The sequence below is a fragment of the Carcharodon carcharias genome, chromosome 15, assembly GCF_017639515.1.
Source record: "Carcharodon carcharias isolate sCarCar2 chromosome 15, sCarCar2.pri, whole genome shotgun sequence".
NCBI classification, from domain to species: Eukaryota; Metazoa; Chordata; class Chondrichthyes; order Lamniformes; family Lamnidae; genus Carcharodon; species Carcharodon carcharias.
Genome location: NC_054481.1, coordinates 126,652,776 through 126,668,466, shown reverse-complemented (window position 1 = coordinate 126,668,466; position 15,691 = coordinate 126,652,776). Strand labels below are relative to the sequence as shown.

The following is a 15,691-nucleotide window of genomic DNA, read 5'->3' as shown; positions in this document are numbered from 1 at the left end:
AGTGCTGAATAATTTGGCCATAACTTCCTCTGACTCCTACTATTCCAGTTGCAAAAGATAAATAGTGGTGAGGAAGCCCACTCCACCATCACTACGGCTTCTTCCTCCCCTCCGCCCCCACCCTCACCACCACCACTGGCCCCTCCCTCACCCCATCATTATTGCCTCTTACTCCTCGCCCCCACCACCCCCTCCCTCGCCCCTGCCAACGCCGCCCCCTTGCTCGCCCCCACCGCCGCACCCTCCCTCACCCCTGCCGCCAACGCTGCCCCCTCCCTCACCCCTGCCGCCACCGCCGCACCCTCCCTCACCCCTGCTGCCAACGCCGCCCCCTCCCACGCCTCCGCCGCCCCCTCCCTCGCCCCCACCAACGCCGCCCCCTCCCTCGCCAACGCCACCCCCTCCCTCGCCGCCAACGTCGTCCCCTCCCTCGACTCCGCCGCCCCCTCCCACACCCCCGCCGCCCGCTCCCACACCCCCACCGCCGCCCCCCTCCCCGTCCCTCGACCACACCGCCGCCCCCCTCCCATGCCCCCACCGCCACCCCCTCCCTCGCCCCCACCGCCACCCTCTCCCTCGCCCCCACCGCCGCCCCCTCCCTCGCCCCCGCCGCCCCCTCCCTCGCCCCCGCCGCCCCCTCCCTCGCCCCCACCGCCAACGCCGCCCCCTCCCTCGCCCCCACCGCCAAAGCCACCCCCTCCCTCGCCCCCACCACCGCCCCCTCCGCCAACGCGCCCCCTCCCTCCCTCGCCCCCGCCACCAACGCCGCCCCCTCCCTTGCCCCCACCACCGCCCCCTCCCTTGCCCCCACCGCCGCCCCCTCCGCCAACGCCGCCCCCTCCCTCGCCCCCACTGCCAACGCCGCCCCCTCCCTCGCCGCCACCGCCACCCCCTCCCTCGCACCCACCGCCACCCCCTCCCTCGCCCCCACCGCCAACGCCGCCCCCTCCCTCGCCCCCGCCGCCAATGCCGCCCCCTCCCTCGACCCCGCCCTCGCCACCAACTCCCTCGCCCCCGCCGCCTCCTCCCTCGCCAACGCCGCCCCCTCCCTCGCTGCCTCCTCCCTCGCCCCCGCCGCCAACGCCGCCCCCTCCCTCGCCGCCAAAAAAGATCACCACTGTGGACAATCTTCAGTCACCACAGGGCTACAGAAACCCCTTCAATTTGTTGAGTGACTTGCGAGGCTGTGTGTTAATAGAAAGGCCTTCCTTCCAAAATAGCTATGCAAAGAAATGTTGGGTATGCAGATAGTGCTGCCAAAGAGAAGTTTAAAAAGAGAAAAAAACAAAAAAACTGCGGATGCTGGAAATCCAAAACAAAAACAGAATTACCTGGAAAAACTCAGCAGGTCTGGCAGCATCGGCGGAGAAGAAAAGAGTTGACGTTTCGAGTCCTCATGACCCTTCGACAGAACTTGAGTTCGAGTCCAGGAAAGAGCTGAAATTTAAGCTGGTTTAAGGTGTGTGTGTGGGGGGCGGAGAGATAGAGAGACAGAGAGGTGGAGGGGGTTGGTGTGGTTGTAGCGACAAACAAGCAGTGATAGAAGCAGATCATCAAAAGATGTCAACAACAATAGTACAATAGAACACATAGGTGTTAAAGTTAAAGTTGGTGATATTATCTAAACGAATGTGCTAATTAAGAATGGATGGTAGGGCACTCAAGGTATAGCTCTAGTGGGTTTTTTTTTATTTTATATAATGGAAATAGGTGGGAAAAGGAAAATCTTTATAATTTATTGGGAAAAAAAAGAAGGGGGAAACAGAAAGGGGGTGGGGATGTTGTTGTCTGGCGCACTGACCTCTACCACGCGGAGGCTGAGCGTCAACTCGCAGACACTTCCTCCTACCTCTCCCTGGACCATGACCCCACCACTGAACATCAAGCCATTGTTTCCAGGACTGTCACTGACCTCATCTCCTCTGGGGATCTCCCTCCCACAGCTTCCAACCTGATAGTTGCCCAACCTCGGACGGCCCGCTTCTATCTCCTACCCAAAATCCACAAACAGAACTGCCCCGGTAGACCGATCGTCTCAGCTTGCTCCTGCCCCACAGAACTCATTTCTCGTTATCTTGACTCCCTTCTCTCTCCCCTTGTCCAGTCCCTTCCCACCTACATCCGTGATTCCTCTGACACCTTACGTCACATCAACAATTTCCAGTTCCCTGGCCCCTACCGCTTCCTCTTCACCATGGACGTCCAATCCCTCTACACCTCCATCCCCCACCAGGATGGTCTGAGGGCCCTTAGCTTCTTCCTCGAACAGAGGCCCGAACAATCCCCATCCACCACTACTCTCCTCCGTCTGGCTGAACTTGTTCTCACGCTGAACAATTTCTCCTTCAACTCCTCTCACTTCCTCCAAATAAAAGGTGTGGCTATGGGTACCCGCATGGGCCCCAGCTATGCCTGTCTCTTTATGGGGTATGTGGAACATTCCTTGTTGCAGTCCTACTCCGGCCCCCTTCCACAACTCTTTCTCCGGTACATCGATGATTATTTCGGTGCTGCTTCATGCTCTCGTCAGGACTTGGAAAAATTTATTAATTTTGCTTCCAATCTCCACCCCTCCATCATTTTCACGTGGTCCATCTCTGACACTTCCCTTCCCTTCCTTGACCTCTCTGTCTCAATCTCTGGTGATAGACTGTCCACCAATATCCATTACAAACCCACCGACACACACAGCTATCTCGACTATAGCTCCTCACACCCCACTTCCTGTAAGGACTCCATCCCATTCTCTCAGTTCCTTCGCCTCCGTCGCATCTGTTCCGATGATGCTACATTCAAAAACAGTTCCTCTGACATGTCCTCCTTCTTCCTTAACCGAGGTTTTCCACCCACGGTCGTTGACAGGGCCCTCAACCGTGTCCGGCCCATCTCCCGCGCATCCGCCCTCACTCCTTCTCCTCCCTCCCAGAAACATGATAGGGTCCCCCTTGTCCTCACTTATCACCCCACCAGCCTCCGCATTCAAAGGATCATCCTCCGCCATTTCCGCCAACTCCACCATGATGCCACTACCAAACACATCTTCCCTTCACCCCCCTTATCGGCATTCCGTAGGGATCGCTCCCTCTGGGACACCCTGGTCCACTCCTCCATCACCCCCTACTCCTCAACCCCCTCCTATGGCACAACCCCTTGCCCACGCAAAAGATGCAACACCTGCCCCTTCACTTCCTCTCTCCTCACCGTCCAAGGACCCAAACACTCCTTTCAAGTGAAGCAGCATTTCACTTGCATTTCCCCCAACTTAGTCTACTGCATTCGTTGCTCCCAATGTGGTCTCCTCTACATTGGAGAGACCAAACGTAAACTGGGCGACCGCTTTGCAGAACACCTGCGGTCTGTCCGCAAGAATGACCCAAACCTCCCTGTCGCTTGCCATTTTAACACTCCACCCTGCTCTCTTGCCCACATGTCTGTCCTTGGCTTGCTGCATTGTTCCAGTGAAGCCCAACGCAAACTGGAGGAACAACACCTCATCTTCCGACTAGGGACTTTACAGCCTTCCGGACTGAATATTGAATTCAACAACTTTAGGTCGTGAGTCCCCTCCCCCATCCCCACCCCCTTTCTGTTTCCCCCTTCTTCTTTTTTTTCCCAATAAATTATAAAGATTTTCCTTTTCCCACCTATTTCCATTATATAAAATAAAAAAAAAAAACCCACTAGAGCTATACCTTGAGTGCCCTACCATCCATTCTTAATTAGCACATTCGTTTAGATAATATCACCAACTTTAACTTTAACACCTATGTGTTCTATTGTACTATTGTTGTTGACATCTTTTGATGATCTGCTTCTATCACTGTTTGTCGCTACAACCACACCAACCCCCTCCACCTCTCTGTCTCTCTATCTCTCCGCCCCCCCACACACACACCTTAAACCAGCTTATATTTCAGCTCTTTCCTGGACTCGAACTCAAGTTCTGTCGAAGGGTCATGAGGACTCGAAACGTCAACTCTTTTCTTCTCCGCCGATGCTGCCAGACCTGCTGAGTTTTTTAAAAAGAGAACTTGCTTTGTAGTCACATACGGCAAGAGAAGTACATTTCCAGAAATGTAAGGACCCTAACCTCTTGGAAGCCATTGTACTGCTCACAGTTTGGACAATCCCAGCAGTTCCTGTTCCCATAGGGTACAGTCGTATCCTGGCTGCAGAACCAGCAGTTTACACTCACGTGTGTTGGCTTCTTCCTGTAAAGAAATTGTAAAAGTTGATTATTAAATAGCAAACTATTGTTAAAGCCCACTGCAAATACACGTGAAATTGTTCTTCCCGAAGTTCGCTGCTGACACTAAGTAATACAAGAACCAAATGATGGCCAATCCTAACTGGGCTTGCGTCATATTTCACACTGTCCCTTTATTCACACTAATTTCTGTCCCATCACACATGTTACTGGTGAAAACAAGGCCATGCAAGCCTTGCAATAAATTAATCTTTCAACAAATTTTAACAGCTCTTTTTATATTTTTTGATATTTTTTTCTATATCTTATGCTCTTTCATGAAGCCTTTATGCATGAATCCTTTTTTGTGCACTTTTTACATCTTTGTGCACCCATAGTAAAAAAAAAATATGATAGGAGGAAGTTTCTGGAGCATGAAATGCTTTGCCACAGAGAGCAGTTGACAGAAGAGGATAAAAATTTATAGCGGCATACAGTCATCCCAAAAGTCTCAGCCAGGATGACGCTGCTCGAGTAAATCCCCCATCACCTGGAGACCATATTCCTCTCAGTAACTGGGATTGATTTTATGCACTTAGATGTATTATGTAATTATTCCTCGACACATTACATTTTTCTGGAGAAATAATCCTGCTTTTATCAGGAAACTCTGCTACAGTTTTGTGATAAGTTCTGTTTACTGCAGTGGACTCTATTCAGAGTCTATTTTACAGCAAGCAGTCAATTTGCTAGAAGTCTCATCCTGGCTTCAACTCACTGGCTGACACAGTGGTGTCAAAACTCATTCCCAATAGTTCAATGAAATGATGCTGTAGGCTGTGGGGAGGGACATCCTTCTATGCCATATGCTTCTAAGGTAACATGTCATTTTAACACCAACTACCATGATCACAGCAACCCTAGGTTTCTCCCAACATACAGGGACTGAACTCACATCACACAATTAAAACCCATTACAAGTATAACGCATAACATTTATGAAATCATATGTGGCTCTCCTGACACACAAGAACTCAACCTAATGGAAAAGAAAGTTTAAATAACAAGCACACTTGAATTTCACTTGCACATTACAAATAATTGGGAATTGATTCGTCATCCATAATCAAAAATGCTTCCAACAAATGCCAACTTTCAATCCCCCTATTCATGACTATAGTGTCAAAAATGTCTGTGTGCACACGCGTGAGAGAAAATGATTAATAGCACTTCCCATGGTAACAGAATGGGCACCAGTGCCAATGGTCTGCTGCTGTTTGGAGATCAGGTTAAGTCCCTGTGCCTACAGTTGTTTTACTCTGTACAGAGCAGAATGAGACAAAAGGCAAGAAACAGAAAAGTCAAATTCAATACCGCAGAGAGTAAAACAAAATTCAAATTACCTAGATCAGACTACAGCTCCTCACAAAGAACACAAAACCAAATTAAAGCCAAGCAATGAAATCAGGGTTAGAATAACAGCACATTTCATGGGATTTAACTGAAACAAAGATCCTGGGGATTGTACTCAAAGAAATCAAGTCAAATGAATGCCTGCGAGCACTGGCTACCTGACCCATAAATGCCCAGTAACATATTTACCATTTGCTGGGCCAATCTGTTTGAATTTCACAGAAACAAACTACATAAAAGGATGGGACTAACAGCAAAGAAAGAAAAAAGGAGCTTGCATTTTTATAGAAGCCTGCATGACCAACATACTTTTGAAATGTGGCCACCTGTGACAGAGAAAACTCAACAGCTTGTGCACAAATTCCCACAATTTAATCATCAGTTTTAGTCATGTTAGTTGAGGGATAAACATTGGAGAATTCACCTTTCTTTCAAAACCATGCCATGAGATCTTTTACATTCACCTTAGGATGCTGATAGGGGGCTCGGCTCAATGTCTCATCTGATAGTGCAACACTCCCTCAATTCTACACTGGAGGATCATCAGGAATTCGTACTACAGACTCTGGTACCAGGATGTGGGCCCACAACCTTATATCTTTGAATGCTGCCTACTTAGCCACAGCTAACACCCAAATGTTAAATACTAAAAAAAAATTTAAAATAGGAAAGCAGCTCTGTAAGAAAGGAACATCTTAGGCAGATGGCTTAGTGTACAAACAACTCTCAAACATGCAGGCTTCTTAAATTATCAATCCCCCAAACAGGTCCAACATCCCAAACCAGACAACTGAAACATCAACTTTATATTGGAAACTTGTAACATTCCAATTATTCCAAAGCACCATAGTTATTGTCCAATTTACGAAGTGCGACACTCAGGAGAATCAACAACTTTTTTGCACTACTCCTGGTATGGAACCAATAAAAAAATGTGCGATTGCTTTGAGAGATTTATGTTACTTCTTTGAAGGAGGGTAGACAAAATTGGGTGAAACATTTATGTGCCAAGGGGTGGTCATGGCGAATAGTCTGTAGTTTAGTTACATTTCTATAAAATAAATGCCACATCAGGGTGTTTGGCCAGGCCTCTCAGGGCTGTTGATAAATTAACAAATGCAAAGTTGCAGAGCGGGAGGGTACCCCAGTATTATTTCTAGAGGCATAGAGATAACATGCGTTATTTTAGCAGTGTGCCAGGATGAGCATTCCCAGGTTAATGGAGGTACAATGTGCCTACTGCCAACACAACATGGCATGCTTGCCATCTGGTACCACTGCGTTTTGTTCTCGGACAGTTCCATTGCTGAAAACAATGTGAAATTGTCAAGAAAAATGTGGTAAGCTTTCCCTAATTCTTCAGCTCAATTCATGCAGTTGTCCAGCTTACAACATAAAATGCACCTTAAAAAACCTGGAACCTTGGTTTTGAGAAAAGTTGTTAAGAATTAACAAGAAAAACATAATATATTGTGTTTTCAAAAAAAAATCAGATTAATCCCACCTCCATATAATCTTGCTTTCATTTCAGATCAACGCAGTTTATTTCATATATATCTGAGCTACAGTGGCTTCCAACTTGATAATTTCCATCAACTCGGAGACCTGGAGCACACAATCTCCTCAAGCCCTGCAACCCTCAAGCTTCTGCATGCCTCTAATTCTAGCCTCTTGCAAATCCCCATTTTTCATCGCTCCAACACTGGCAATTCTGCCTTCAGCTGCCTCGACCCCAAGCTCCGGAATTCCCTTCTTAAATCTCTTTGCCCCTCTACTTCTCCTCCTTTCAGACACCCCTTTAAAACTTACTATTGTGGCCAAGCTTTGATCACTTGTCGTAATACCTCATATCGAATTGTTCTGTTAAATTTTGTTTCAAAATGCCCATGTGAAGCACCTTGGGACAGTAAAAGCATTCTTTAAATGCAAGGTGATGCTGCTTGTACTACAATGGCTCATTGTTCACCCAGTGGCAATACCATGTCAAATATGCTCAAGGTCATGTGTTGGTTCATAGGAAGCACAAGCTACTGATGGGAGCTGACAATTGTGCTGAGCACCAAATAAAAGGCACTGGGAAAGAACTTGAATTGTAACACTATGTGAAGATAACTCTCCGGTGCAATGCAAGGAATTATTTCTGGGACCACTGTTTGAATCCGGTCTACTGATGGAGCAATAGTTCCTCCTCTCTCTGCTGGCTGCAGGAGTCCCAGTTTACAAATTGATACAGGTTCACAACACAAAACACTTCAGAGACTGTCACAAACAATCTCACTGATTGTGGATAGATGGCTAGTGTGGAAAATAGAGTTTATATCGGTGCTCATTAATGCAAGATCTCATGTTTTCAGGTATGATCACGCCTCACCAGGAAATGTGTTTGATGCTGATACTTGGGGCCAAGAATGCAAAATTGTTTTACTCTCCAACTGGACATTACACAGAAATTAAAGCAAAGGAAAAGGTCATACAGTCCAACAGGCCTGTGGTAGTATTTATGCTCCACACAATCTTGCATCATCTAACTTTACTTGCATGTCCTTCTACTCCTTCCTTCATGTGCTTCTCATTTAGCTTCCCATCAAATACATTTTTGCTATTCCCCTCAACCATTCAGCTCTGGTATCATCCTTGTAAATCTTTCTTTTTACACCTTTTCCAGTGCATCTATAATCCTGTTTATAATGCGGCAACTAGAACTGTGCACAGTACTCCCAAGTATGGTCTAACCAAGGTTCGATCCAAGTTTAACATAAATTGAGATGGTGAGGAGATGATGGTGTGGTGATAATGTCACTGGATTAGTAATCCAGGGGCCCAGGCTAATGTTCTTGGGCTTGGGTTCAAATCCCACCATGAGAGCTGGTGGAATTTGAATTCAGTTAATAAATCTGAAATATAAACTAATCTCAGTAATGGTGACCATGCCAAACTATCATCGATTGCTGTAAAAACCCACCTGGTTCACTAATGCCCTTTAGGGAAGAAAATCTGTCATCTTCACCTGGTTTGGTCTACATGATTCCAGGCCCACAGCAATGTGGCTGACTCTTAACTGCCCCTGGTTCAAGGTCAATCAGGGATAAGCAACAAATGCTGGCCATGCCAGCAACACCCACATCCCATGAAAGAATAAAAAACTCTGCTTTTCCATTCTATCCCTCTAGACATCCCTTGCATTGAGGAAAAATTAATGTGAAGCACTTTTTTTAAAAAAAATCTACAGATATGGAAGTAATTCCTTTAACACAATAAACACACAGATTAAAAAAAAACAAACAGCGATATGTGATCATACAATAAAAAGCTTTCATCCACAAGAATGCAACAAGCAAATGCAATGCCACATGAACCAAAATACCATTACACTTTTCAAATGATAACACTGAACAGTGGAGATTACAAGCAGCTGGTCAGCCACTTGTCCATGGAGTCTGTAACCTTCCCAAAATCTCTGGTATGGGAGTTGAACAAGAGGCCATTAATTGCAATGGCAACTGTGATCATAAATATATCCTGCTTCAGGACATTCATTTTGGAGGAGGGTGGGGGGGGGAAGCAAAGAAAAAGCACAAAAGATGTTACTACAACAGCTGCACATCCAGTTTAAACTTGGGCACTTTGGCCTTTTGATCTAGGAAATGAAAGCACTCAATGATGAGGATGAAAAAAAATGGAAAGGTCAATAAAACTGAATTGCAGTAACACAGGTCTGCAGCATTCTGAAATGCCACTTACTTCAATGAAACACTTAGAGCATCAACTTGAGATAAATTTATTTTATTCAATTTCACTTTAAAGGTCCATACAAAAATTTATTTCAGGTACATTGCTCATTCATTTTTATTTTATTTATTCCTCCAGGGGATGTAGATGTGGTTAGCTAAGCCAGCATTTATGGCCCATCTCTAACTGCAACATATAAATGAATAATTAAGGAAGAAAATACTCAGAGGTCTAGCTTAAAGCATGTATGAAAAAACTATTCCAATGTATTAATATAATCAATAACGTAAATATAAAATTTAAATACTGCGGATGCAGGAAATCTGAAACAAAAACAAAAATAGCTGGAAAAACTCAGCAGTCTGACAGCATCTGCGGCAAGGAATACAGTTAATGTTTCAAGTCTGTATGACTCTTCAGAAATGAGTCCCGCTGTGAGAGCATAACCTCATCCATTCAAACTCCTGTTAGAAGTTCGTATAGAGAAGGACAGAAACTAGCTCAAGAACTGATCTGACCTGCATCTGAGGGATTGCAGCCCATTCCCTGAATGCATCCAGCAGTAATACTGCAACAAGGGATGATTCTCATTGTTCATGACAATCTTTACTTTCATCAATATTCTTTGAGAGCAGATTTTGTCAAGATTAATAATTCAATCAACTGAAACCTCCGGTTTGCCATAAAAGAAGAAAATAAATTGCAGGCCCAGATGCTTAAGTGCTGTCAACTTTAACAATTGATCGCATTAGATAGTGCCCCTAAAGTCGCAAAGCACATAAATAGAACACATTTAGTTTACACTGGTCTGTCTTATTGGACTTTTTTGCCCAATTCCTTTCCTTTCTGTTGAAGATATTGATTCTTTACGTATGTCTATTGTTTGTGTGTAGGTCTTGACATTGTGTTAATGAGTTATTCGAACACGCGGAACTAATTGGAGGAAAGTGACAAGTGGGCTGGAGAACAGACTCTTATCCTTATCAAACACACACAAGCTTCCATCAATGGTCAAAGGAAAGGCAATCTGTAGATGGAAGTCTTGTTAATTCTCATGACCCAGGGCACCAGCGTTTATTGCAGTGCCTCACCGTCAACAGCATTCCCCACTCCTCCTTACCACTGCCTGTGTGCCACTCTATCCTGCCACCTGTTCACTGTGGCCAAGGAGAGAGGGAAGGGGATTGACCTTGGGACCTTCACTACTCAGTATGGATCAGGTGATCACAGTCCAAACTAGCTCAGGGATGGGGGCTGGATTTAATTTCAATAATTACGAGTTACTGATTAAGCTTCAGAACACAAATCTTTGCAACAACAAAAAAGATTTGGGTTCAAATCAACTTCAAAAATAAGTAATTGTCTTTTTTTCCCCCTGATCTGTACAGCACCAAAACTCCCATCAAAAACCCACTGAGGTAAATTAAATTCTTACAAAAATGCAACTGTAACATATGCAGCTACAGGGAAAACAGCACGGACAGAACTTTAAAAGAGTATACCCAATTTAATTTCATTACAAATAAAAGAAATTTTTTTTTAAAAAAGCGTAGGGCACAACTGATGCCGAGAACTCATTTGCCATCTTTGTGCGGATGATCTCCTGGGACAGATGTAAATTGATTCATCTCCTCATTAACTGCAAACCCCAATTATGTGTTCCACACAAATGCTATTAAATTCTGTACCTTGTTAGAATGAATCACTGGTTGGATACAATTCTTGCATCCTCACTTCAGGATAATACATATGCTCGAGGTGTTAAACCAAAACAGAATTAATCACAGGGCAAGGCGTCCCCTTCACCAACGCACAAAATTTATATCTCCCCACTCAAACCAATAAAATCTGCATATTGAAGGAGAAGAGGGTTGAATGAGTGCTTAAAACTGCCCTTGACAATCTATTTTGATGCAATCATCAAGTGTGAACTAATTAAATTTACTTTGTCTTCAATAATTCATCTGACCCTGCTTATACCTTTATTTCATGTTCTTTTACACACAAGACCACAATTATGATTAATCATCAGCTTGGTCTCGACAGAACTCACCCCTTGGAATCAGAAGGTCAAGAACACCAGGGACTTGCGTGCACGATCTAGGTTGGCATGGCTGCGCTGTGATGCAAGAGCTATCGTTAAACCAAAGCCTGTACAGGTGGACGCAAGATTCCAATTCAAAGAGGAGCAGAGAAATTCTCTCATTATGATCTGGTCAACATTTATCTCTCAGACGATACTTCCATACGCAGGTCATTTATCCTGTTGCTGTTTGTAGGAGCTTGTGGTGCATAAACTGGTTGCCATCTTTGTTAGCAAGTTTTTTCTATTTGCACTGACAATAAGAACTACTTGAAACTTTCACACAGCAGCATTAGCTTTAACACTCACATAACAGCAGCAATGAAACAATAACTTGCATTGAAACAGCATCTTTCATGTAGAAAAATAACTCAAGGTGCTTAGAAATGTTATGAAGTAGGATTTGACACTTAGCCACATAAAGGTGATTTTAGCACAGGTGATGAAAAGCCTCTCTTTAACTAAGCTTTAAGGAGCATACTAAAAAAAGGAGTGCGTGAAAGAGAGATGGAAAGGCTTAGAAAGGAGATTCAGAGCTTAGACCCTAGACAACTGAAGGCACAGCCATCAATAACGCAATCAATATTAGGAAATTCACAAGAGGCCAGATTTGGAAGAGTGCAGAAATCTTGGAGGAGGTTACATGGACAGCGAGAGGCAAAGCTGAGGAGGGATTTGAAAACAAGGATGAAAATTTTAAAACCAAATTGTTGCCACTCAATGTAGATTAGCAAGCACAGGAAGGATGGGTGACCGGGACTTGGTGAGAGTTAGGATACGAGCAAAAGAGACTCTCCTTCAGGGATTCCCACTGCTCCTCACTCCAGTGGCGGGCCAAGTCCCGACACTAGATGCAGGCTGTATTTTCACTGTCACTGGAGTGTCACAGCATTATAAACCCCTCGCAGCATTAACTGAGTGTCTAGGCCCTAAAGCAAGTCGAGTAAGATCATCGCCTGCAGGGGTCTCATTGCTCTTCACTTCAGCATTGCGTCAGAATGGGCTTCGGATTAAGGCTGTATCTGCACTACGACTAGAATTGAGAGTGAAAGAAACCTGCTCAATACTGACTGCAGAGATAGTGTGAATGCATCAATAGATTCTTTACCATCTCGCTTTAAACTGTACATCAAGACTCTTAGGGCCACAGTCATCAGCATAAATAAAATCCAGACTCCAAGAAGCTTTAAAAAAGGTAACTTGAACATGTGTCTAAAAAAAAGCCCAACAGACAGGGCAATGGGACAGCCATGTGAATCTTCGTCATCACAGGCAAAATACATAGAGCACTCTCGAACAGGGCAAAACTTTAAAGGTCAGAAGCCCCCAAAATGTTGAGACAGCCAGTCTAGAAATGATATGCCAAGGAATGTTTATATTACAATAAGCTGGGAGACGGCCAACAACTGCAGGCCAACCTCAGGACTAATTGAAGGTTATAAACCGAAACTTTGAATGAAAGACTTGCAGTTATATAGCGTCTTTCACAACCATGGGAAACCTAAAGTGCTTTACAGCCAACGAGGTACTTTTGAAGTGTAGTCACTGTTGTAATTCAGGAGATGTGGCAGCCAATTTGCACACAACAAGCTCCCACAAACAGCAAGATGATGATACTCAACCAGATAGCTTGCTTTTGTGATGTTGGCTGAAGGATAAGTATTGACCAGGACACTGGGGAGAACTCATCTGCTCTTCTTCAGAATAGTGCTATTACATATTTCAGACTCGCCCGACAGGCAGACAGGGACTCGGGTCTCACCTGAGAAGGCACCTCCGACAGTGCAGCGTTCCCTCAGTCCTTCACTGGAGTGTCAGCCTTGATTTCTGTGCTCAAATTGTGGAGTGCATAAGCTTTTGACTCAGAGGCAAGAGAGCTACCAGCTGAAATGATTTTGAATTGCAATCTCAATCATCCAACTGATTGGACATCAACTTTCTCTGAATATTTTTTAAAATCGAACAAAGGAGGCAAATCCCAGGGACAGAGTCTCAATTGACTGGATATCCTTTCTACAATGCTTTAACTTATGGATCCCATTTTGTTTGCTTTTTAAAATACTGTACAAGGATTACAAAGCAAAAGAGAGAGAGAAAAGAGATCATCCAGTTTGTTGACCAGACATACCAGACCATGGAAGGAGTCTCCAACCCTGTTTATTCTTTGCAAAAGGAATAGGAAAAGAAGGCACCTCGAGTTGCTGTTGTATACAACTGGCTCCAGGGAGTTTGGCAGATGTTTGGGGGTACATTAAATTCCCTTGTTCTTGTCAGTTTCCATGGGCCCCACAGTAAGGATCTAACATACGGAGAAACCGGCATCAACTTGCATTTATACAGTGCCTTTAAAAATAGGTAATAAAACGTTGAAAGGGGCTTCAAATTTGCCATGGGGACACATAAGGAAATATGTGGGCAGATGGCCAAAGGCTTAATCAAGGCGATAGGATTTTAAGGAGCGAGCGACAGGACATTTTAGGAAGAGAATTCCAGAGCTTAGGGCCTAAGCAGCATAAAGAATAAAGTAGTTTCTCATTGCTTTTAGTCATTCGAATCTCAGCCATGGCTGGTGAGGTCTCGAGTTTGATTTCCAGATTGTACCTTTATGAAGATCAGTAGAATTCCTATTTGTAAAATGCTACTCTAGAACATGAAGTTCTCAAACAAAAGTAAAGAGAAGCTGGAAGAAAGAAGAAAACTGGTGGTGATGAGAAAGAAATAATCTAAGATTTAATTTTAGAAGAAGGAGGAAATTCAAACTCTCAAACACTCCATGAAAACAAGGCTGGGAAGCTCAGGCCCAGCCAGCTGGTTTGAGAGGTAGGTTTAACTCAAGCCAACGTTGGGATTTCCAGGATTTTCTTCCACCTCTTAACTCTTCCAGGAGAGTTGTTAAGCCACCTATCTGTTCAGGTCAACATAAAAGATCTCATGGGAATAAAGGGACAAAAAAGCTAAGTAAGTCCTCCTGATGTCCTGGCCATCATTCATCCCTCAACTGGTCACAAATTTCAATTGCTATTTTAAAGAGACCACGTCTGTGCAAATGGACAGCTACATTTGCCCACATAATAGTGATGATACTGCGTAAGTACTACATTGACTCTATAAGATAAGGATGTGAAATATGCTATATAAATACAAGTTCTGTCAACTAGAATTGCTGGGATATCCACAATCTGATTTAACTCACCATTAATTTCAATCCCCAGATTGCATTCTACAAAAATTCATTCCAACTCATGCCTGCTTTAAGCACAGGTCAGGTATCAAAAATGTTTACACTTTCATCTCTGCACAGCATGTACAACCAAATCCCAAAGACTTCATTACAGGTAACGAACCTCAAGGCACAGAACAAATAATTCCCTCTCCCATCCCCTGCCTATATCAGTATGATCAGATGAACCAGGAATGGCTAGGAAGGGTTGGAACTTTAAACTGTTTGAGATGATCCTCTCCAACACCTCTGCTAAAACAAAATGTACAAAATCTTTATTTTACTGACAACTTGAGCCACAAGACTAATCTTCATGTAGAGCTGCATCATCCATCTAACAGGAAAATGTACTATATACTCCCACACAAGGAGTACTGAATCATGGACTCATCAGAACATGACTCATTGAAGGATGCACATCCAGTCTCCCAAGCCACAGTAACTGAATATAAATACTGGTTTCACAGCTGGTCCCGAAGCTCACAGCTTCAGGACCAAAAAAAAAACACTATTCAGAGGTCTGTTCTTTTGGGAAATCACCATCTTCCTCACAAGCTGGTTAACTGCCTCCTTTGGAATACAGTCCAGAAACAAACCTTTCAAATGACTAACGTTTTGGGGGCATAATGCTACCTAATGCACTGATGCAGCAAGTTAACCAAATAAAAAAAGGGGGTTAATTAAAAGAATTGAAATGAATTATAACTCTTAAATTTTTTTTTGGTACAGTGCTACAAGGTGCCCTTCCCCTCCTTTGTTCCCCAATGAAACAGGCAGGCAGCTAGCACACAAGGAACTCAATTTCCTGATTTCCCTCATGCTAAGATGAACAGCACAACACCACTAACTCTATTCCCACTCCTCCCAAGTACAAAGTGTGCCTTAAATGTTACAAGCAGGAAACAAACTGTAACTATGTTCAATGTTTAAAATTACCCAAGGGATCCAATGCCAAAAAATTATTGCAACACCATTTTAAAAATCAGCAGCTGGTCAACAATAATTTTGTTTAAAATTACAACATTTTCTTGAGCCATCAGTCCATTTTTGTTTAAGCCCA

The 15,691-nt window shown here is 44.2% G+C and overlaps 1 protein-coding gene across 6 annotated transcripts in view; it reads right to left on the bottom strand.

Moving 5' to 3' along the window:
• Positions 1-15,691, bottom strand: part of tmem201 (transmembrane protein 201) — a 187,327-nt gene that overhangs the window by 148,267 nt on the left and 23,369 nt on the right. For all 6 annotated transcript variants that reach the window (XR_005945309.1, XM_041206450.1, XM_041206449.1 and 3 more), the window contains exon 2: positions 4,091-4,211. Coding sequence is in view for 4 of the 6 variants with exons in the window: in XM_041206449.1 (XP_041062383.1) it covers positions 4,091-4,211 (121 nt within the window). In the remaining 2 variants the exon portion in view is untranslated. The remainder of the gene's footprint in view (positions 1-4,090; positions 4,212-15,691) is intronic.